The sequence below is a fragment of the Vanacampus margaritifer genome, chromosome 2 (assembly GCF_051991255.1).
Source record: "Vanacampus margaritifer isolate UIUO_Vmar chromosome 2, RoL_Vmar_1.0, whole genome shotgun sequence".
Lineage (NCBI taxonomy): Eukaryota > Metazoa > Chordata > Actinopteri > Syngnathiformes > Syngnathidae > Vanacampus > Vanacampus margaritifer.
In genome coordinates, this window is record NC_135433.1 from 53,444,429 (window position 1) to 53,467,097 (window position 22,669).

The 22,669-nt window shown below is 39.6% G+C and overlaps 2 protein-coding genes and 1 long non-coding RNA gene across 3 annotated transcripts; 2 read left to right on the forward strand and 1 right to left on the reverse strand.

Annotated features, from left to right (window-relative positions):
• Positions 1–652: 652 nt before the first annotated feature.
• On the forward strand, positions 653–6,141 carry nags (N-acetylglutamate synthase). The gene is made up of 8 exons (XM_077558629.1): positions 653–1,064; positions 2,188–2,459; positions 3,053–3,266; positions 3,378–3,558; positions 3,709–3,748; positions 3,832–3,963; positions 4,517–4,693; positions 4,833–6,141. Exons 1-8 carry the CDS (start codon positions 729–731, stop codon positions 5,020–5,022), a joined length of 1,542 nt encoding a protein of 513 aa, XP_077414755.1. The 5' UTR covers positions 653–728; the 3' UTR covers positions 5,023–6,141.
• A 182-nt stretch (positions 6,142–6,323) lies between these two features.
• Positions 6,324–11,284, reverse strand: LOC144044303 (uncharacterized). Its single transcript, XR_013291247.1, has 3 exons — positions 10,983–11,284; positions 9,079–9,172; positions 6,324–8,058 (listed from the first exon to the last, which is right to left on the reverse strand). It is a non-coding gene; the product is annotated as an uncharacterized LOC144044303 (long non-coding RNA).
• Positions 11,285–11,322: 38 nt separating this feature from the next.
• Positions 11,323–12,472, forward strand: coa3b (cytochrome C oxidase assembly factor 3b). Its single transcript, XM_077558630.1, has 2 exons — positions 11,323–11,622; positions 12,004–12,472. The coding sequence occupies exons 1-2, from the start codon at positions 11,466–11,468 to the stop codon at positions 12,108–12,110; spliced, it is 264 nt and encodes an 87-aa protein (XP_077414756.1). The 5' UTR covers positions 11,323–11,465; the 3' UTR covers positions 12,111–12,472.
• The last annotated feature ends 10,197 nt before the right edge of the window (positions 12,473–22,669 follow it).

Here is a 22,669-nt window from a genome sequence, read left to right on the forward strand (position 1 = left end):
AAAATTGTTGAGCCAAGTTATCAAAAAAGGGTATTGTGTAGTGCATACAAGACAGAAAAAATATTTTCTACTAACCTATATCTCAGAGCATGTGCTGTATTTTATTTTATTTTTTACCTTTACCAAAATTTTAATCAATATTTCTATTTTGTTCAAATTTCTTACTATTATTACACAAGTATGTACTTCTACTTAAGTACAGACAACAGATGTATACTGTTACCGCGCCTCTGTCTGACATTAGGGTTAAATATGCATGAAACATTCCCAAAGCCCAATGCCCAGCCCAAAGGTTTCTACTGCCCTCTACAGATCACTTAGACATACTTTCCCCCTTGAACATAAACTACACAAAAATCATTAATATATTTATATATTTCCCCCCTCTTTTCTTTTCTTTTCTCGGCGGCGAGTGGACAAAGAGTCCCTCACCGCCGCCCAGGGACGTACTGGGGCAAAAATAAGTAGTTCTATCGCGATACTTCAATTTACCTGCACCGAATACTTGTCGACTTGAGGTGGGAGGAGAGAAAGGAGGAAGGAGGAAGGAGGAAGGAGGAAGGAGGAAGGGAGGAAGGAGGAAGGAGGAGAGAGGAAGGAGGAGGGAGGAGGGAGGAGGGAGGAGGGAGGAGGGAGGAGGGAGGAGGGAGGAGGGAGGAGGAGTCCAGCACAGCCCCGTTAACCAGTGGGCGGCCCGGGGAAATCTCCCACCAGCAGACGGTCACGGCATGGCCAACGTAAACAGGGGACAGTCCGGATGCCGGGCGGTGGCCATGGCGAGTAAGTACTTATCAAAAACGTCCCCCCTGGTAATGACGAAAGGCTTTCCACCGGGAAAGATGGGTCCCACCACGCGGCGTGCGTCAAGCTCCAGCACGCCCGGAGTGGCAGGAAAGACAGCGGCTCGTCATTTCACCGCCTCAGCCCGGGCCAAAACCAACCAAGTATGCCGGGACGTGAAGGCTTTTCTCAGCCAAATTGGTGGAGACCCCAGGGAAGCCCGGTACTGGCTCACCCAATTCCAGAGAGCTACTTCGGCTAAGTCTCCTTTTGCCGTTATAGAGGTGTGCCCTCGTACACGTGGAGCATGTGTTTTAAGGTGCAGGCTAAATGAATGAAACATGATATATGAGGTTGCGCCAATTATCAGATTTGATTGTTTGATTGGCACTGAATCTACTTTACTCTACTTTATAGACCCAATTATAGATTAACTTAATAAGGTGTTATTAGTGTAACTTGTCACCTGTAAATTAGTCTAACAACTGGGATAATTGTGTACTTGCAGTAGCATAGATAAAGTAAACGTTTATGATAAGATAAAAAGAAAAGAGAAAAAAAGGACAGGTACATGGTGCACATGTGGAGGAGACTATTGTAACTACTTCTACGAAGAACCCAGGCTAAAGTTAGCTCCTCCCCAACATAAAGCTTGTCTGCAGTCAAGATGTAAACACTTCAGAAAGAGCACAAAAACTGCAAATAGATGATATATATAAACAACTAATGGTTTAGGTTATACCGCGATATTGAATATGCAGGCTTACATCCTACAAACCCAAATAAATCATAAAAAAGATCGGCATTTATTAAACATCTTAATTCACAAAAAGCATACAGTACATCTGATTACTTAATGAAGTCATGTTAACCTTAAGACATTTCAGTTTCACTGTACGTGAAAGGAAACTAGGAAGAGGCCCAATTCAATTAATTTATAGCAAGCAGTGGGAGACTAAGTACTGTAATTAATTAATGTATTGACAAGTTCATTATTTTAATTATGGAAACATTTGAGTAAAAAATTAGTTGTCTGGTAGGAATTTTCAAATGCAAGTGTACCCTTTATTCTAGTCTGATTACTTTATAATTCATAAAATAAATAACTAACAAGCAATATAATTCCAACAAGGTAGCAAGGGGGAAAAAACAAAGAAAATATTCTATGATATAAATGAAAGTGCCAGTAATGCAAGAGTTGCTGCTTGAAGGTGACTGTGCATTGTAGCAATGTTCATCCCTCCTGAGAGAATCTTCTCCGAAACAGGGCAGATATTTTTAGGCTAATGATCCTCATAGTGAGTAAATTGCTCCTCAAATGAATCCATTGATTCGCAAAACTGCTCTGTATATTAAATGACAATGTTATATTTCCAAATGATCTTAAAAATTGCCTCTCTCCCTTAGGTGGACAGTTCAGTGTTTGACAGCAAGGAGATGGTTGACAGTCTGGCCTTCGGGCTCTCTTTCCTACAGCGAATGGACATGAAGCCTGTAGTTGTGATGGGCATGTCACGCTATGACAGAAGTGATGACGCTTTAACAATGTGGGAGTCTCAGCATTCCAGGTTACTGGTGGAGCAAAGTCAGCAGCTGACCGAGGCTCTGCAACAACAGTCGACAACTGTTCTGCCATTCTTCTCAGCTGAAGCTTTCCTAATGCTGCCATGTGGAAGCAGGTGAGGAAGAAGGGTTTCCCCAACAGTCCATTGTGAACTGACATTTCTAATTGGTGCCAGTTTTTACAGATTGTGCAAACTGTAAAGGAAATGATAACAATAAAATAACTTTTCAGGAAAGTAAGGTCAGTCCATGTTGCCAGATAATGTGGCGAATGAAGAGCATGCATGTAGATAGCAGAGAACCAAGTACAGATACTTGAGGTACGCCTTGGTTGTCTGAAGCTGAAGTGGATCTGGAGTTATGGATGGAGGCAGTTCTCTGTTAGATAGATATGAGATGAGTGATTCCTTTCTGTGTTGTTTCCTTGCTTGCCCTATCCTTTCATGGTTTTTCCTCCAAGTGCTGTACTGCGGCGTCCTTCCACATTCTCTTCGCTTAACCAAAGACTCGAAATTATCCTTCGGTGTGAATGGTTATTCTATATGTGCCCTGATTGACTGGCGTCTTCACTCACATTTTCTCCCCTTGCCTTCGTCTTCATCTGACGACCGTTCATAGTGTAAATCACTGTGAAGAGCAATTAATGAAAAATGGATTCTTAATTAATGTTCACAATTTGTCTTTCCAATCTCTCCTCCTCTCACTGCAGTGTGCTACCATCCCTTTCCGTTGATACCAGCCTCCTCCAGTGGAGTCTCAACTGCGGAATGATTCCTTTGGTTTGCCCGGTGGGGAGGGACGAGCAAGGGCGCGCTGTCATTTTGGACTCAATGGAAGTCACGGCAGCGATTTCTCATGCTTTGCAGCCCCACAAAGTCATGTTCTTGACCAACATAGGAGGCCTGCGGAATCAGGAAAATAAGGCATGACTGTTTACGTTTCCTATAGGCATGGTTGTGTATGCGCATAATGCAATTGGTGTGGAAAAAGTTAAGCACCCTGATGTTACTGGAGATTGGTTCTGGTTTGTTCAGGTGTTGGGTACAGTGTCGTTGCCTGGGGATCTGCCTCATCTGTCCATGGCACCATGGCTAAGTGCGAAAGAGCGTCACAGACTGTCTGGTATAGCCAGACTGCTTAGCCGTCTGCCTACAGAGTCCTCTGCAGTGATCACGTCTGCTGACACACTGCTGACAGAGCTGTTCAGCCACAAAGGTGCTGCTGACTGACTCGCTGTGTATTTTTTGGTTTTAAACACGTGCACAGTGCATACACACGTAGACTGGTTATTTTAGTTACTCCTTCCTGTAGCCAGTTTTACATTGCTGTATACTGTGTCTGAGTGTCTATGTCATTCTATTCTAGGATCCGGATCACTATTTAAAAACAGAGACCCCATACATCGGTAAAAAGCTAATCGGATGTGTGTCCAGCTTTAAAAATCACAATTTCTATGTCTCAGCTTTTGCATTGTGTGTGTGTTTGAAGGTACACTTCCTTCGATGAGATTGATGTGGATCGTCTTTTGGCTCTCATCAACAAAACATTTGACAAAACTCTGAAGCGAGATTACATTGACTCGCTTAAAGGGCGACTGCATTCGGTCTATCTCTCCGAAGGGTGAGTCCTAATACCGTAGTGTTAAGACTAATGCTGCAACAATTATCTGTAGTTACCACAACGATGTATGGGAATTATAGGGGACCTTCATATTTTCAGCAATATAAGATCTATATAAAAATCTTTATGCTTCATCATCATCAAGTGCTTGACTAATCAAGGGTCAGATGAGAATCTTCACTTCTCTAGTCACAATAACCTTGCCAAAGCATTTGGTAACCAACATTGTGGGACATTATGGATATTTACACCAACATGGATGGTTTTTATGCATTAAGATGTGGTTACTTGAATTTGGTGTCAAAGAAGTAGATTAGAAAGTTGCCAAACCCAAGTTTTCACAGACGCATGAAATGTTATCTAGGAGTACTAGCACCTCTTGTTGAGAGCCAATGTTTACAATTAATTAAGAAGTGCCACTTCATAGGGTAAGGCAAACAAGTAAGATAACATGTTTAAAAACTGATGATAATGATGATGATAATTGCAATAATAATAATGATAACAATGAGGTTTGTGAAGACAGAAATCTGAGTTGTTTTTTTATGTCCAGCTACACAGCTGCAGCCATTGTCACCATGGAAGTGGCAAACACACCCTATCTGGATAAAATAGTGGTGAGCAGCACTGAGCAGGGCCAGGGCACCGGCCACATCATGTGGGAGTGTATCAGGCAAGACCTGGGGAAACTCTTCTGGAGGTCCAAAACCAACAACAAAGTGAATCCCTGGTAAGACATACACAAAAACATGTATACAGCTCTAATTATATATGATAATATTGTATTCATAGAGGACTGATTGAAATGTTCTTGGCATTCATAACTTTCAGTTTGGTATTCATCTTTCTCCTTGTGACTGTCTGTCCAGGTACTTCAAGCATTGTGAAGGGAGCTTTACCAATGGCGGATGGATCGTTTTCTGGTGCGGCCTTGCGGACATTCGAGAGTCATATGAGCTTGTGGAGTATGCTAAGAATCTTCCCGACTCTTTCCATGCTTGTCCTCTTACACCAACCCCAAATCTGAAAGCAACATCAAGCACTTCTGCTACTGGGTGATCACATCTTGCTTTACACAGTGGGTTCCTTTTAATCAAATTTTTTTGGGCATAGAAACTTAGAGCTACTGGCTTTTCTGTTTAAAGTTCTCTGAGTTTTTCATTGAGCATAATGAAATGTGAACTTGAGGCTCAGTGTCTTGAGAATTTGGACAGTTATAAATTATTCCCTATTTTTAGCTGTGGTTTCCTAAGTCTTTTATGACGGTGATCGGCTTAGCTCTCAAGGCAACTCAGTGATTTATATTATGAGGAAATGCTATTTTTTTCCTGATGGGTTACTTTGCACCAATTTTATTGTTGTTTGAGATTTTGACCAAAGTCACAGCCAATGGCAATTCTCTTGTAGCGGTTGTTTGTTGAGAAAAGGTGTTTAAAGGACAATTTTAGATGTGACCAAGGCAACAAACAAACTCTTGGCGCTCCTACAGATAGTCTTTTCGCCAACGGCTAGCTAACCTGGAATGCTAATTGCAGCAATGTTATCCTTACTACTTGGTCATTTGGTAAACACATCACCCAAAGAAGCTAGACAAAAATAAGATTGGAAAAAGGTCAAAATATAAAAAAACAACAACATTCTACTAATTTACCATTAAAGGGGTTTGCAAAGCCTAGCCTCACTTCAATAGAAGTTATATGTGTAATTTAGATTTCAATGTATATAAATGGATTGTAGTGGAAGCCGATCTCCAAGTGTTTCACAGTGAGGATCTGTGATCACCCTCGCCAACTTTACGTCATTTACAAGTGGAGATCTTCTTGGCCAGGAAGCAAGTTGGCTGTCTTGATTCCCACTACGGTGCACAGACCCCTTTCTAACTGAAAATCTACAAAAATTCCAAAAGAAAGAACAATCCACCCATGCATGCAGTTACTCTGCATTTTGTACTAGACTTGTGCTGCAAAGTCGACAGGACGTCATTACAGTGAGATTAAAGTTATCGTCACGATACATTATAAAGTCATCATGATGTGCAGTTATCACAATGAGAAATAAATTTGTCAAATTTCTTATTATTGTTAATGTTTTATGTTATGTATTCTGTAAAGCGCTTTGTGACGGCTGTGGCTGTTTGAAAGCACTACTGTATATAAATAAAGATGACTTGCAATGAGATTCAGCTTTCATGAAGAGATTTAAAGTCAGCAACTGAAAGCAAGACCCTGGTTAACATACTGTATAAAGTCAACAATTGACTAGAGTATCCCGGTTCAAATGATATTGTCCATTTGGATCATAAATATACAATGTTTCAAACTAATATTCAGACACAATCATAAAATGGAGACAACTGTGGCTTAGACTGATTCTCTTTTATTATAAAGCAAAACACACTGTTATTGTACAGGTCATCAATTGCGTTATTGTGAACTAATTAAAGCTACTGTAAATAAAAGACCACTAAAATAAGGTAACATGCCATGTTGTATTTGTGTCCTGTAAAGGGGAAAAAAGTAATAAAACAACTCTGACGAATAAGTGTTCTGTACTTTATACTGCAGCCTACTATGAATGTATTTTCAGAATCGGGTCACTGTACATTTGTGTCAGTTGCTCAGAACTAAGATCCATGTGTGGTTGAATGACCTCCCTCCAGCAGTGGATCACGAACATGGGTTTCTGAACAAATTCCCAGTGTGCTACTTCATCCAAAATTACTGGCAGATTCACAGCTTTGATCCTTTTTCGACATTCAAACGAGCCCATCAATTCAAGAAGGTCATCAACATCAACAGCCGAAAAATCATCGAGAGCAAGTTGGAGGACGTCCTGCTCTTCACTGCTCACAAACTGAAGAAAACTTGTCGTCAGGTTACTGTGCACAGAACCAAAAAGTATTTCCTCAATAAAAGGCGGGGCTAGTTTGGTGGGAAAAAACTGACAATCTTGAAATCCTTTGAGAAGAATTCGTCCAATTGCTTTCCACGTCGCTTCACAAAAATCGTGTCTGAGAAAAGGCACTTTGAAAGTTGTTCCCACAGTACAACGCTCATAAAACTCAAACCAGAAAGTACTATAGACATCTCGTAAAACACCAGAGCCACTTCCTCTTTCGACAGAGTTGTCATGGCGCAGACGTCTAACTTTCAAGGTTTTGCTCATGATGTCAGCATCAGAAAAAGCCTGTATCAGTTCACTGAAGCTGTTCAGGTGATTTAAGACTACAGTTACTTCATGCAAACTCGGAAAAGGACTTTGTGGGAGCTCATCAGGTTGTTCGACTAGTGTGTCACTGAGCAGGTCATCATCGACGGTTTGTTGTGGATCAAGCGCCATCTCAGCATCACTATTGCCGTCGTCACTCGCTGAAGATTCACCAACGCTTTCTTCAGAAATGACCAACTCTTCTTGAGGAACATCTGCAAACTGAAACTGATCGTTTCTGTGCATTGTAATAGCTGATGTTAATTCTCTATGAGCTGCAAGCAGTAGATCTGGATCAGATGTATTGCTAATGCACTTGCCGTCATCCTCTGTCTCCCCAGTCAGCCTTGATTTTGGTTGAGTAGCTAAGTAGAAGCGCAAATGGGGGCGCTTAACACTGTGGTATATGTTTTCAATTGTAACGCCTTTGGGGAAACTATTTTGCTTGAAATCCCAAATATCAAATTCAAAATCGGATATGTCACCTTTGCGAGATCTTCCTTCTGGAAAGAAAATGGCCTTTCCTTGTTTTAGAATATCATCAAACGCTGCCTGAGTATTCATGGTGACCTTTCTTGTCCCCCCACCTTGCTTTGCTCGGACCTGTTTTGACACTTGATTCTCATTGTGAATCCATCCTATTTCAATGATTCGTGTGGCTGCTTTTCGTTTGCTTCCTGTGTTGTTGGATGAATCTGGAAATTCTGCTGCACAACTATTTTTCATTCCACTTTGTTCGAGGGTCTTTCTTAGATTTTCAAAAATACCTTGTTTTCGTTTTGTCTGGCTTGTCCTGCAAAAATTGACCAGAGCAACCCTGTCACCAAATGATGGAAGGTAATTTGCTAGCTGTCCGTCTTCCATTAGCAGGATGACTTCTCTGTCAATCTGTGAAAATGGAAAAGATATGTCCATTAATTTATTTAGTGAAAAGGCAACAAACATTCAAGTTTAGAAGGCATTCTAGTAAAACTAAGCTACCTTATCTAGCTAGCAGTTGAGACAATGTGCAAGAAAGATAAATATATCTAACATTTTGATCATGAAAATGGATGGATGGATGGAGATTTTAATAAAATTGTGATTAATGAGTAAACAAAAAAAAAAAGTCATTCGCCTTTATCTGGGTCTTTCCTGTGTACAAAATTCAAAGGCGGCCACCTCCACCTAATTTGCTCCCCACCTCCAGTCTGAGCCACTGATATCACTCATTTGAGCTGGGCAGCGACGCATTTTAACTGCAGTTGCAGTGTTGCGCCATTATGGAGCTGCTATATCATCAGCAGTGCACTGGAAAGACCTGAAGCAACAATCGAAGAAGAAATGGAGCAACTGTTGCACACGCCCATTTCCTGGTGGTGAGGCAGAGGTGGCGCGCTCCAGCCATCGCCAAAATCATAAAAACGTAATAGTGTTTTACAACAACGCTGAACTATATTTACAATTTAATATGTACTAGTGGATAAATTGTTAATGACTGTAGTTAACAAATGGCAACAATTAAAGGAAATTTTGTATTAATATAATTTCTCATTTCTAGTCCCTGATCGTAAAATGGCTGCAGGAGGACGGTCGATAATGGTATAGGTCACAGCCGCGAGTACCGATACCTTAAAATAAGACTGGTATTGGCCGGATACCAGGTATCGGTATTGGTGCCAATACTAGGTATCGTATCGGTCACCCGTCAAAGTCAGGGTGATACCACCACAGCCTCATTTTGAGCCAGGAAAAAAAAACCTTCCCTTTATATCCTAAACCATACCAAAAAAAAATTATTAATCACAATTAGATATTACAAAATTATTTGACCCCATAGAACAGAAATATAAGTTTTTAAGGATTTATTTCAGAGATACATAATGAAGATGACAGGTTGACTGATTAATCTTAAGTTAAGAACAATACCTTTTGCTCCTCAAACCAGTTGATCGTGTCTTCTGAGACGCCTCGACGTCTCAAACACATGCCAACATCTGACGGATGCCCTGCCATCATGGATCTGACAAGTTAAAAAGCAAAACAGTAATGTTACTATAAACTATACAAACTGCCTTGAGTTTTTACAAATATTGAATAAAAACTTTTATTATATATTGAAGCAATCCCGGTTATTTAAACTCTACAGACCTCTTTGCTTAGTGGACGTTGGAGTGATGCCATGCACGATCTTGACAAAGAGGCTGCAGTTACACTTTATGCCAGAGGTAGCAGTAGCAAGTAAAAATGTGACAACCTCCGCATTCCGCATTCCGCGTCTTTAAGCATGCTATCAAAATGTCGATTTTTGTTGTGCAATCATTGAGCAATGCTTTGCAGATATCATGTAGGCCCAGTTTTAATATGTTTACAATAATGACAAAAGTCAGCAGAGCACTACTACAGAGCAATTGTCTGAATATTTCCAGGATCAACAAGCCAACAATATGTTCCTATCCCTCTGTCAGTGTGCAGGAAAAATGTCATTAAAAAACAACAAGGTATCAAATGAACATGTTCATGCAACAAACATGCATGCAATACAGGAAAGTGAGGACATACTGTATAACTATTTGAGAACACTTAAAAGACAGTGTGTAGAATTTAGTGCCATGTAGTGGTGAACTAGCAGAATGCAAGGTCCCGAGTTCAAAATGCATGCTTCACTATGGTGCCTCAGGGAGACCACACTTCGCATATCTTTTTTTGCATATTATTGAAATTAATAGTGTGTTAAATTAATGAACATTGAGAAAAAAAATACACACCGGACCTTTAACATCACTGCCTGATCACCAATAAACTTCAGTTTACAATCACTATCCTAAACTCTATCCCTCCCATCTACACTCTACAATGGTTAACTTCTGAACACAACACCTTGTCCAGGGAAATGCCTAGCTAGATCAGTCACGGCGTATTTTTAAAGAAGTGGAGTTATGATTAGGGTTAGACTTGTAATGCCGATAACAGCTATGCCCTGACAGTTATGGTTAGGTTTAGGCTGGTAATGCAGATAGCATTGCAGCCTATCTTCAATGACAAAACAAAATAAAACTTCATTAAAATACTCATAAGGTGATGAAGAGAAGCAGGAAACACGTCCAGTGCACGACTCAGTCCAGCGATTGACCAATCAGAGCCGTTTATGGCAAAACAGTATTAGCAGGAGAGTTGCCGGTCACGGCAAAAATATCCACTGCACATTTTTAATGTCGGATAAGAAGATTACAGCTCCCTCCCTTGGCTGGATAGGGGAGCAATAAGTAGCATAAGGATGCATGCAAGCAAAAATATTGCTAACTGTAGTCTTGTCCTTAGAGGAAATTATGAATAAAAAAGTTAAATACAAAAACTGCAACTTACAACAAGTGGGGCGCAGCAACCGAGTTCTATGTGGCCTCCGGTGACCAATGTTGCAATGCTGAGCTGTGCATCGTGCTTTTAAATACGATCCTCTTGCCAATCGCTGCTTTTAAATCCAATCAAAACGGCTTTAAATCTCATTATTGTGACTTTGAAATTTAACGTGACGACTTTAATCTCATCACTTTATCACCTCCTGTCTACTTTAAATATCGGCACTACTACTTTAAATCTCATCTAGTCGTTTTTTTTTTTTTTTTTTATCTCTGCAAGACGACGGCGTATTAGGGTCAAAACAATAAAAATATTTAAAGCCATCGCGACGACAACTGGCTAGAGAATCATCCTGAAGAGGGACATTCGTTGCAGCATGAACCAGGCAGGTCATGTTGAGCTCGGCTTTGACGCCAACATTCTATTTTATACATATGTTAATAAAGTTGATCAACAACGCAACTACAACTTACCGTAGCAAAAGTGCACTTTCACACCCATTGATCGTGGTATGTTTTGTTTGTCCTGCCATCATAGGCGTGCTCAACGTCCTACTTCAGGATTCTCTCGTCGACTATCATCTCGATGGCGAATTTAAATCTCGTCATGGCGACTTTAAATCTCGTCGTTTTATTTATTTTATTTTTTCTCCCTCACCCGCTAGATGACACTAATAATATGTACCGTCGAGTATTTATGAACAACACTTGACGACTTTATAGTTTATTGGTCTTCAACAATGCTGGCAGCATTTAGGAAATCCGCATCTTTTCCTCCATCAAGAGGGGTTACGACAATTCAAGTTATCGACCTTCAGCCTTACTTGTGTGAACAGCCAATCACAACTTTTGTTCTCTCACACACAGCCAATTGCCATCAGCTCTTAACCACGTTCAGCTAATCACAATGCGTTAAATCGTCAACGTCATCATCATGCGCGATCACACAAATTAATCATGGAGGGAGACTTGGAAAAACGGGCATTAAGAGCTGCTGAGGAGCAGGTCCTTCGCCGCCGTCAACAGCTGGACTACTGGAAGAAAAATGCATCGCGGATCCGCAGAAGGAACCTTGTGACCGGCTTGTGTATGGGCGCGTTTGTGGTCGGCCTGTGTATCCTTCTTGTGGACGAACTAACTGCACTTCTGTCTGCTGTGATGTAACGCCAAATGTAATGGAACAGCAGACTTCAGAAATACCGACACAAAATGACCATACTTATATGTGATTAGCTGTGTTAAACTAGTTATGTTCTTCCTAACGTCACAAATTTCTCTATAACTAGCTGTGTGAAACTAGTTATGTTCTTCCTAACGTCACAAATTTCTCTATAACTTAATAGTCTATTCGAATTAAAAATGAGATGTGCTTGTTTATGAAACGCTACATTTCTGTTTGGAAGTCAATAAAATCACCCGACACATTTGCTGTGGGAAATAAAATGTCTCATTTTGCAGATCTTCAAATGTTTTCCTTTAACGAGTTCTCCTCCAGTTGGTTACACTATCATGTCCACCAAGCAGGAGAGAATCCTGGATGAAATAGATGATGAAGCCAGAAGCAATGTCTTCAGAGGTCCACGGACTGGTGCCAACTCTTGAATGTGAACTCACTGCCTCACTGGGATCTTGTCTCATGCCAAGAGGGACATCTGTAATTATATGTTGACATGACATCATTAATAGCTAATGATGCTGTTTGGTGGCTTCCAAGCTCATAAAACCTGCACTTGTCAAATGTCAGGTGTGTGATAAAGGTCCATTTAAAACATCAATTAATGAACATCGGAAACTGTGAAGTCACAGTGCTATTATTATTACTGATAAACACTTCATGAACATCAGTGGAAAGGCTAACTTGAAATGGTATCAACTAGCATTTGTGAGTTGGAGAAATTGTTATTGTTTGTGTCGGCCATCTGAACTTCTATGTATCCTGGAATAAAAATATATGTATCAATCAAGTAAGGCATCTTATGTTAGCTTGTTTCATTTATTTTACGATCAAAACAAATTTTGTATGAAGTAAAGGAATTGCTGTGGTATATTATTTCATCTTTATTTTTCCAGGTAAGGCAACTGAAGAAAGATTTTCATTTGAAATTCTGACTAGGCTGCGGGCAGAGTAAAACAAAATACAACAAAGGATAATCAAAGTACAGGGACAAGAGAAAATTGCATTTTAGGGGGTGCTCCGGACTTATTTGGTATTTTAAAAACTACGCTGCAATGCTTAAATAAATGAATGTTTAGATTTTTATTTTCTTTTTTCTTTGCAGTACACATGCCTATATACATATCATATACATTGCTCAAAACAATTAAGGGAACACTTTGTTCCTTTATTTTTTTAAGCAGTATATTTTCAAGCATTCTTTTCTCTTTTTTTAATATATTTTTTTAAGATTTGGTCTCAGGACAAGTAATTTTACTCTGAAACCAGGATTATTATAGTTTTGGAATTTTCATTATAGTTAGTTTTGATTTCGTTTTGATTTTAAAATTTAGTTAGTTTTAATTAGTTTTCAGAGTGGTTCTGTTCATTTTTATTAGTTTTAGTTATTTAGTAAATGCTTAGTTTTAGTTTAGTTTTACTTAGTTTCAGTATTAGTTTTAGTTTAAAAAAAGTATTGTGCGCAATATTAAAAAAACAACATGGGAGCAACGTCATCTGAAGGTGCTTTTCTGCTGCTGCTAGACGACGTCACTTCTGTGTGGCACGCATTCGAATGTCCTTATCCCAGTTAATATCAAAATAGATCTACTTAAAATCACATTCAAAATCATCCCCAAAGGCTCATGCATTATCTTAATTACCTAAAGACTAAAACGAAGGACATTTTTGCTATAATTATAGTTAGTTTTGTAAACATAAAATGTAGTTTCAGTTAGTTTTCGTTTTTTTTTTTAAACATTTTTGTTTTCATTTCATTTCGTTAACTAAATTGTTTTCTCAATTTTAATTGTAATGTTTTTGTTTTAGTTAACTAAAATGACATTGTCTGAAACTATGTTATAGTGTTTTGTGTGTGGATTATTTAAAATTTGATGGGTGGAACGTAAAATATGTCCTCCAATTCTGGAAAGATCCCTGGTATCACAGGGGGTCACCATCACGGGGGTCGCGAACAGTAGTAAGCACAGCGAGGTATTCATTGCGTGCGGTTTACCTCGTAACCTGGTATTATTATAGCGAATAGCGTATGCAACTTCCAAGTTCCAAAATGTCCGCTTGGGGGAGACACGAGCCTAGAATTTATAAAACAGGGAGGGTCGTAAACTCGTATGATGGTAGATGCAGTATAGCTGAATAAAATACTATACAGTACAACAAAGACACAGTAACAAAGAAGGACGAAGGTGGGTGATTAGTGCCAGCCTGTCAGGGGATCATATAAAGGCATTCCCAAGTCCAATTTAGATAACTCTTTCTAGAAAGAGGATCCAATGCCTCTCCGTGCGTGTGTGCGTGCGCCCTCCGGCGCTCTATCAAGACACCGAACATGCTCGAAGGTCCACCCTGGAATTAACACAACCGAGGTCAACAGCAAACACATCAAGTTAAAACTGCCATTTTAAGTCGAGTGACCTGATTTGTCAAACAAACCCCCATCACGCACTGTTTTCCCTCTACGCGTCTTGACCACACCGCAAGACCGCCAACTTTCTCCAAGTCTGGCAGGACTAGAGAAATCAGTACACGTGTAAAATCTAGCTTCCTCTTTATGTCCACTAGAGTGCGCTTTTACTTAAGTGATCCAACTTTAAGATCCACCCACTCACTCACAGATGTGCTTATGTGGCTCTGTTAAATCCAGTCAACTGCAGACAACTGGTTGGTTTTCCTCTCACTAGCTATTGGCAAGACAGATCAAAGAATAGAGCTGAAGGCAAACGTTAATGCGCATGCACTGCTCAGTGCTCACTACACTTGATCCATCAGAACAATCTAATGACATCCAAAACATCAGCCTTTACAACGATAAAAATGTTCAATCCCTGTGGTGGAAAGTAACGGATTACAAATAGGTCTACTTCGGTACTGTACTTAAATAGACTTTTCAGGTTAGTTATAACTTCCTACATCTGAAAATAGATACTCTGTTCTGCACTTTGTGAAAATAGGCGCTATAGTTTATTATTTTCAACTGCGGGCGACTGAGAACAAATTAAAAAAAAATAGTTTAACTAGAGAAAGGTAAAAGTCAACTGTTGAGATCTTGTGGACTTTTAAGGCAGAATAAATGGACAGCATGTAGTGAAACAGAGGAATGTGAACTGGGGAGTGTTAATCTGGTGTAACAGATTTAGAGAAGCAAGATATTTTTCATTCATGCTTTATTGAAGAGGATTATTGGATGTTGTTAAAGACCTTGTAAAATGAATTCAAGTTTGCGTCTAATTATGTTATGCATGTTGCTGAAGACAAATACCTGATGCAAATACCTGAGAACTATATAGGACTACTTTTAGTAGACAGGTGCCTGTGCGCTCAGCGTAAAAGCGGGTGCATCTTTATTTTTGTGCCAAGGTAGGTGTAGCTGCTTCCTAATGCTTTACTTGTTGAAAGTCACCGCTTCTTAGCATACACTTTCAGCTATAAACCAATTAAAACAGAGTGCTGATAAACTTTGTACTGCTTGGCTTCCTGTCATTTTATATTTATTATTGGTGGCATTGTGACTAAATGGAAATTCCCATCTCTTTAAAACCTCATGGTGGTGATTGCTTTCATTTCTTGCACTACAAATGTAAAAAAGCAAAATAGGAGGTGGGTACGCTAAGGTCATCACTGCAAAAGAAGGTCAAAAGGGAAAACTGTTTAGTTTGAACTTGAGGTAAGCTATTGTCAGGCACAGACAGACAGGTGGGGAAGCAGTAAGAGAGAAAATTTATTCAAACGTGGAAACACCACAGATTTTGTTCACTTGAACCACAAGTGAAACAAAAACAGGTCAGGTAAATTTGGTCAGGTGTCCTTATACTTTGGTACATGTGGTGTAACTAGCGACCTCATGAATAATCAGCAGAATTGACATGCAAGTCAAACAAGTCGACTCTAGTGTGATGTAAGTTGAGTTGAATACATATATATACATATAAAACGTTGGTTACACCTTAACTGTAAATGTAGTTTTTACAGGCAAACTAATCTAAAACTGAGTGCAGGAATTTGTTTATTGTACAATTTCACACCTGAACAAAAAAGAAACAAAGACACATTAGTTTGTATGACAGCATATAGTGAGAAAAAGAAAAGAAAAGAAAAGAAAAGACTATATTTAAAGTCATCATGACGAGATTTAAAGGCGCCACAACAATTCCAATGATTACTTTTGTAGAAACGTGACGAAAAAGCCTCGTGAAAATGAGATATTTTTGTGAAGCTCACTGGCGACGCCCCCTTTTGGACCCTGTGCATGCATGATGTCATCCGACTAACGCGTCGTATCACCCTTCACTCAGAAGTTGGCGATGAGGAGCTGTCAGTAAATTGGTTGCTCTATTTTTTATGTATGTATATATATATATATATATATATATATATATATATATATATATATATATATATATTGTTTAATTGAAGCAGTCTCACAGTACACACAATCAAAGGACATAATAGTAGTGTCTAATGCAGTAAACTCGCAAACATTCCTCGTAATTTGATCGATCTTGTAGACATATTACGGAGTCCGATTGTGTTATACTGACAGCTAGCTTAAATTGAAATGTAGTGACACAAGTGAGGAGTGACCTTAAGTCTCTTGAGAGCTGACAAGTGTTATGGATTGTCCACTTTTTGTAACTGAAATCCCCGAACCCTGCCACGTTACGCCCAGTGCTCTGGTGACGTATTTCGTAACTGCTCATTCATGAGCAGTAAAGCTTACGGGAGGAGTGAATGACTCCAAAGGCTAACGTTTTGATGCTAACCCCGACCTGTTGACGATTGACGGACTGACAGAATGCCCACCTCTGTCTGTCGGTTCTAAAGTAGTGGTGATGAAGTGATAACGGAAGCGTGGTTAAAATAAAATGACGAGTGATGGACTGACAATTACAGTTTGGTTCTGCTTGAAAAAATGACGCAATAACTATAACGGGAGAGTGCCCAGTGCTATGCCAAATGCCGAATGAAGGACCTGAAAATTGTTGTAACTTGCCTATCTCTGGTAATAAATTTGAGCCCATAAAAAGATTTTTTTTTTTTAAGTTGCTTTGTACTAACTTGAGCATTGATCTAGCTGAAATTTTGACTTCTTGTCTCTAAATTCAGCTTTTGATGTCAAGCAAAACCAAATGTTTTCTGTCTATAACTATAACCTACATTACTATGACTAAGATTAAAAGGACTTTTAAAGAGGAGCTAACATCTGCAGTCTACATGTTGGAAGAAAGGAAGGCAACTGAAACACAGTTTTCCCTCTGTGACTGAAATGCAACAACTGTTTTGTGTGTGTGTGTGTACTCAATTCATATCATAAGTTAATAGTCATGCTTTTGATGACAATCTCCGGTTAAACATTTTTTTTTTCACACGTTCCATTATACTGTATAGCAGTGGTCCCCAACCACCGGGCCGCGGACTGGTACCAGGCCGTGGCGGGCCACACAAAACTTACTGTACTTTCGGTTAATTGATTAGCTATATAAAATATTTAATTTTGAAAAGTCACCGGTTTCTCTCTGTTTACGACGGACTCTTGACGCATGTCAAGATGCTAATTATTTCAGTCGTGTAGTGCTGATGCTAATCGACAAGTTAGCAAAAAAGTGAGTAAAAAACAGACATATTTCACAGCAAATTCTGTAGTTTTAAGAGTTAAAAATCTAGTGTCAATTATTTTTTAGTTACTGGGTGTTGATTTGGGTGTTATTTGAACACTCACAGAAAGAAAGAAAACTCTATGGGTGGTGTTTTTTCAGCGAGTCAAATTAATTGACCCCAGGCTGAGTTACCTTATACATCCGGGTTCTTTTCTTCTGCAAGGCAGCTATGTTTTTTCCCTGGATTTTAAGGACAACTCTAGGTCTGGATTACTCGGTTTTATGAATTAAGGATTAAATTATACAGTTCTTGAATTATTTTGTTCATGAGTTAATGTAGAAAAAGCGTGTGAGACATAAAACAAAAAGTTTCTGTATTTTCATGAGTAGTGTAATTTATGTTCATTATTTTCTTGTAAAACTAAAAATGAAGTAGATGAAATAAATGTACACTTACGATTTTACTGTGTTGGAAAGTTTCCAAAAGGCCCAGTGATGAGACAACACAGGAAGCCATGACCAAGAAGAAAAAGAAAGGTGCATGGACTTACAGCTACAAGTGATTCCCACGCTTGATGGGCTCTGCGGTGAGCGGCTCTTAATTTAGCGTTATGGTGAGTGAGTTACTCATGGACTTCATATTTGTTCTGTAGTGCCTTGTTATGTTGGTGGTGCCAACATATGATGCCCTCCTTAAATCTATCTATCTATCTATCTATCTATCTATCTATCTATCTATCTATCTATCTATCTATCTATCTATCTATCTATCTATCTATCTATCTATCTATCTATCTATCTATCTATCTATCTATCTATCTATCTTATAAAAACGTGGCTTCACATTTATTGTTATATCTACAAAATATCCCAGTTTTTGTGTTGCTCTTATCATTCATAAGCATTACCACAATGACCTCATCATATTAAAGCGTTGTTGTTACCCTTGTTATGGTTGTTACCCTTGTTATGGTGTTTGTGCTGCTAGTACAGGTACATAAAAATACATAGTGGATTTGCATTTGTTGTTGTAGCCTTTAATTATAGTTTTTCTCCATAGGTTTGGCACATTTCTTGAAACTGAGATGACATTTTCAAAACAGCAAGCTCATTTGGTCAAACAGACTTACATTTCAGTTCATTAGCAAAAGCACATACCAAGTTTCTTTCCCAAACAAAGAGTCGGTACAGTCACAACTGCAAAGATCCTTCTCAATTGCTTTAGCTCATCCGCATTCACTTTCTTCACTCTTTATTTTCCCAAAAATAACTTGGATGATTTTGCACAACTCTTTGGATCATCTGCAAAAGCTCATATCTCTCCCAAAACAGCTCACGTGTCAAAATAAAATTTCTATGTCATACAAGTAGTCAGTGCCCCCAAAATGCATCGTCCCTTTGGCATTCTGTGAGCACCACAAGTCAAAATCATTAGATGTTTTGTCACAAAGGTTAACAAAATACAATTATATACAAAACTGAGGGGGGGAAAGTATTCAAAGTTTGCGATTTGACATACTCACAGTCAACGAAATTGCAACACTTTTTATTCACACAAAGTTACTTACACATTAGAGTGCAACAAAAGAAAGTAAGTCAAATTCTTTATATTTGTGAAAAACTAAAAACTAATAACTAAATTCATATCTCACACACAGCATAAATGAAGAGCCAACTACTGTAACACTTTCACTTTCACTAGCCTTCCCCTCTTGGCCATCATCCTCATTCTCTTGGGCATCCATACACTGCTCTCTGTTTGGCCAAAGGTTTTCATCTACATTGCAGTGGATATTTTCCCTTTCAATGCAGTGAGGAAAAAACGTTGTGAATGTCTCAACCATCCTCGACACCAGAGGTGGGGAATCCCGGCCCTCGAGGGCCGGAGTCCTGCAGGTTTTGGAGGTGTCTCACTTCCAACACAAGATGATTCCAATCAACAGGATCGTTATCAGGCTTATGCGGAGCTTGCTGATCATATATCAGCTGTGTTGGAGAAGGGTAACATGCAAAACCTGCAGGACTCCAGCCCTCGATGCCCACCTCTGCTCTACACTGATCCCCTGTGATATGCTGGACTAATTTTGACAATTAAACAGATGATTTTGCATATTATGATTTACACACTGAAATCCTGCTGACATGTTTTGGAGAGAATAGCCATTAGACTGAAAAACAACTAATCCAGCTTGATCAGCAAGATCTATTCATTTGGAAAATGTGCTAAATGTGGGCAGATTGTGCTAACTGTAGGCTAAATATACACAACCATTTGTACACATCCACTGAGGCAATTGAGACATGTAGTAAGACATTGGCAATTTGATGAAAGCAATGGGAAATGCCATTTAGTTGTGACCAATTGTAATGTAATTTTGGGATTTGCCCATGGTATTTAGAAAAAGGCATTTCAGTTTCAAGAAATGTGCCAAACCTATGGAGAAAAACTGTAATCAGCCGCCGAACAGCCAAGCGACACCCCCCCCTCAACACACTGGGTGAAAGTTGGGGACTTGTATGAAGCGTGAAGCGGTCTATGGTGGAAAAAAGGTTGGGGACAGACTGCTGTGTAGTACAAATGGTCATGCTTTTGTGGCAGGTAATAGACTACTTTACATTGTCAACACACAATGTTGGGGTCATATGTCTGCTGCAGGTCTGTACAGGTGTACCCAATCTGATGACGAGGTGGCTGAACATTCTGCTCCCCCTGCTTGGTGGAAATGGATGAGGCACAACCGCATGAAGACTTGTGACACCAGTATGCAAACCAAACCTTTTCCCTCTCCTCCCAACTGGCCATGCCTGTGAATTGTTTGAAAGCCATGTTTTACCTGAGTAGGGGTGGACTGCCATTTCTGTTTTCCTCTGTTCTTGTTAGGTAGGAAGGTTTGTTGTTTCCAAACTTTTCAGGTTAGAGTTTTTATTTTCCTAGACAGAGATGTTTTGTTTGTTATGTTGGCGTTGGTTCACCTTGAAGACTTCTGTCTAGTTTGAATGTTGATGGAAGCTCATAAACAGCAAATGTGATTAAATGATTATTCATTTATTCTTCATACTTGATGACTGAGTGGCTGCTAGGGACATAAGGGAGTTGGGACCCTAGCTTTATGTTGCGTCCTTCACACCTCTAGGTGGGACGTAACAATGAGTAAAGGTAAATGAAGTACTTAACACACTTTTTAATATGTCATTTCAAATCCCAAAACGGAGAGAAAGGAAGCAAAAAACATTTCACTGTGTGAATCTGCTTTTTCCATTCATGGACAGATGGGGGTGGGGAGGAGCATGTGTGTTGAGTATGTGTACACTCATCCACACACGCCTGACAAGAGCAAACGGGGAGAGGAAAAGCACAGAAAGAATGAATGCAGCAGAGGAACATTTAATGCCAAAAGCACACCTCAGTGAATCGCGGCGTCATCCAAAGACAGCCACACAGAGCTCTTCCAGTTCCTTTAACTCCACCCTCGTCATGCAAATATACACACACAGAAAAACTGCACACACACAGAAACACACACATCTGGTGTGCTGATGTTGCTTGCTGATCTGCCTCAACAGCAGAGAATCCTTTAGTCACAGCCTCGCAGCAATTGATAACTCCACTCTCTCCTAACTTCATTCTGAAAGGCTAAATAAACACTCACGCACGCACACATATCTCCACTAGCTCTCTCTTAACTTAATTTCAAAAGGCTACATACACACGCACGCACGCACACCTCTAACTCAATCGCTGTTAACAAATGCACCTCCCTCCTCCTGTCCTTCCATTCTAAAATTAATTCCATCCACAACTTGTTATTTGTTTTGCCCCCTTCCCACGTCGATTCTCTCCAAATTCTCGCTAATCTCCCAAGTCAATCTGACTGAAATCATCACTTCCATGAAACCCTCCACATGCGACCCATCTCATTGCGCCCTCACCTGGCTGAAATCATACCTCTCAGGCCGGAAACTGCTCTTTTTTCTTTAAAAAAAAATCAATTACTGTTCCTCTTGCACCCGTGTCCCAAGGAGTCCCTCAGGGCTCCGTACTCGGTACTCTTCCCTTGATTCTCTACTACCTCTCCCTCAAATACTCCATCGCCTTGGCCTCCACTTTCACAGTTACGCCAAATTTATTGAGCATCAACAACTTCTCCCAACACATTAAAGTAGTGACAAAAACTGATTTCTATTACCTTAGGAATATCGACCGCTCTTGCCCCTCTCTCTGTTTGCAGCTGAAACCCTCACCTATGCCTTGAACACATCTTGCATTGATAATAATTTGTTGTAATGTCGTAATATGCCAATGAATACCTGTATAAACTACAGCATTCTAGGATTTTACAGCATAAAGCTAAAATAATAATAGCTAAAAGTAAAATAAGAAAAAAAAAACTTGTTATACCACAAGGCCTGCAATATCACAACAAGACAGTAAAAGTAAAGTAATGCAAGGATTTCACATTATTCAACTGTATTATTGCAGTATAGTAATTTGATTCAAATAATGCCTCATGACGTAACCGAACTCGGCACCAAACCTGAAGACGCCATTTCCCTTTTATCTGAGAGGCCAACAAAGTCACTTCCTCGTAAAGTGTCAACACAATCATATTTATATGTTTCTTGCATGATTAATGAAATATAAATCAACGACAAAGCCGCTTCCCACCCCTTCCGGTAGATCGGTGAATGAGGAGAGAAATATTATCTTTTGGTCCCGTTTGATTTGTGACATGAAATCCAAATGTCATTAATGAATTTAAAACAAATTTTAAGGTGAAGAAAATAATAAGTTGTAAAAACAATAATAATGCATTATATTTAAAGGCGCCTTTCTTAGCACTCAAGGACACCATACAGTAAGTTAGGAAAGGGGAAAAAATGAGGTGAGGTAGAAGAGCAGAATCACATTTACCGTAAGTTGCGTATGCAGTTTTAAACAGGTGTGTTTAAAAACCGGTTATGATGCGGGCAGCTGGATTCTGGACCAACTGGAGTTTATGGAGGTATTTGTGAGGGAGGCCAAAAAGGAGAGAATTGCAGTAGTTAAGACGGAAGGTGACAACACTGTGGACCAGGATGGCGGCAGTGTGGGGTGTCAGAGAGGGGCGAAGACGGTTGATGTTACGTAGGTGGAAGTATGCGGACCTGGTAATGTTATTGATGTGAGATTGAAAAGATAGCGTGCTGTCCAGGATGACTCCCAGACTTTTGACTTGCATAAGACTGAAATTGAATGTTAAATTTATGGAAAATATTGCCGAGGGGGAGGAGGTAGATGATGAAGAGGAGGGGCCCCCAGACAGATCCCTGGGGCACACCTGAAGTAACAGGGGAGGGGACAGATTTAAGGGACTTGAGTTCGATGAACTGAATGCGGCAGGAGAGGTAAGATG

Coding starts and splice junctions, on each gene's coding strand:
- nags (XM_077558629.1), top strand. CDS start 729: ATGGCCAACGTAAACAGGGGACAGTCCGGATGCCGGGCGGTGGCCATG. Junction 3,559..3,708: donor AGAGCTGTTCAGCCACAAAG/GTGCTGCTGACT, acceptor ATTCTATTCTAG/GATCCGGATCACTATTTAAA. Junction 3,964..4,516: donor TCGGTCTATCTCTCCGAAGG/GTGAGTCCTAAT, acceptor TTTTATGTCCAG/CTACACAGCTGCAGCCATTG.
- coa3b (XM_077558630.1), top strand. CDS start 11,466: ATGGAGGGAGACTTGGAAAAACGGGCATTAAGAGCTGCTGAGGAGCAG. Junction 11,623..12,003: donor CGCGTTTGTGGTCGGCCTGT/GTATCCTTCTTG, acceptor GTTCTCCTCCAG/TTGGTTACACTATCATGTCC.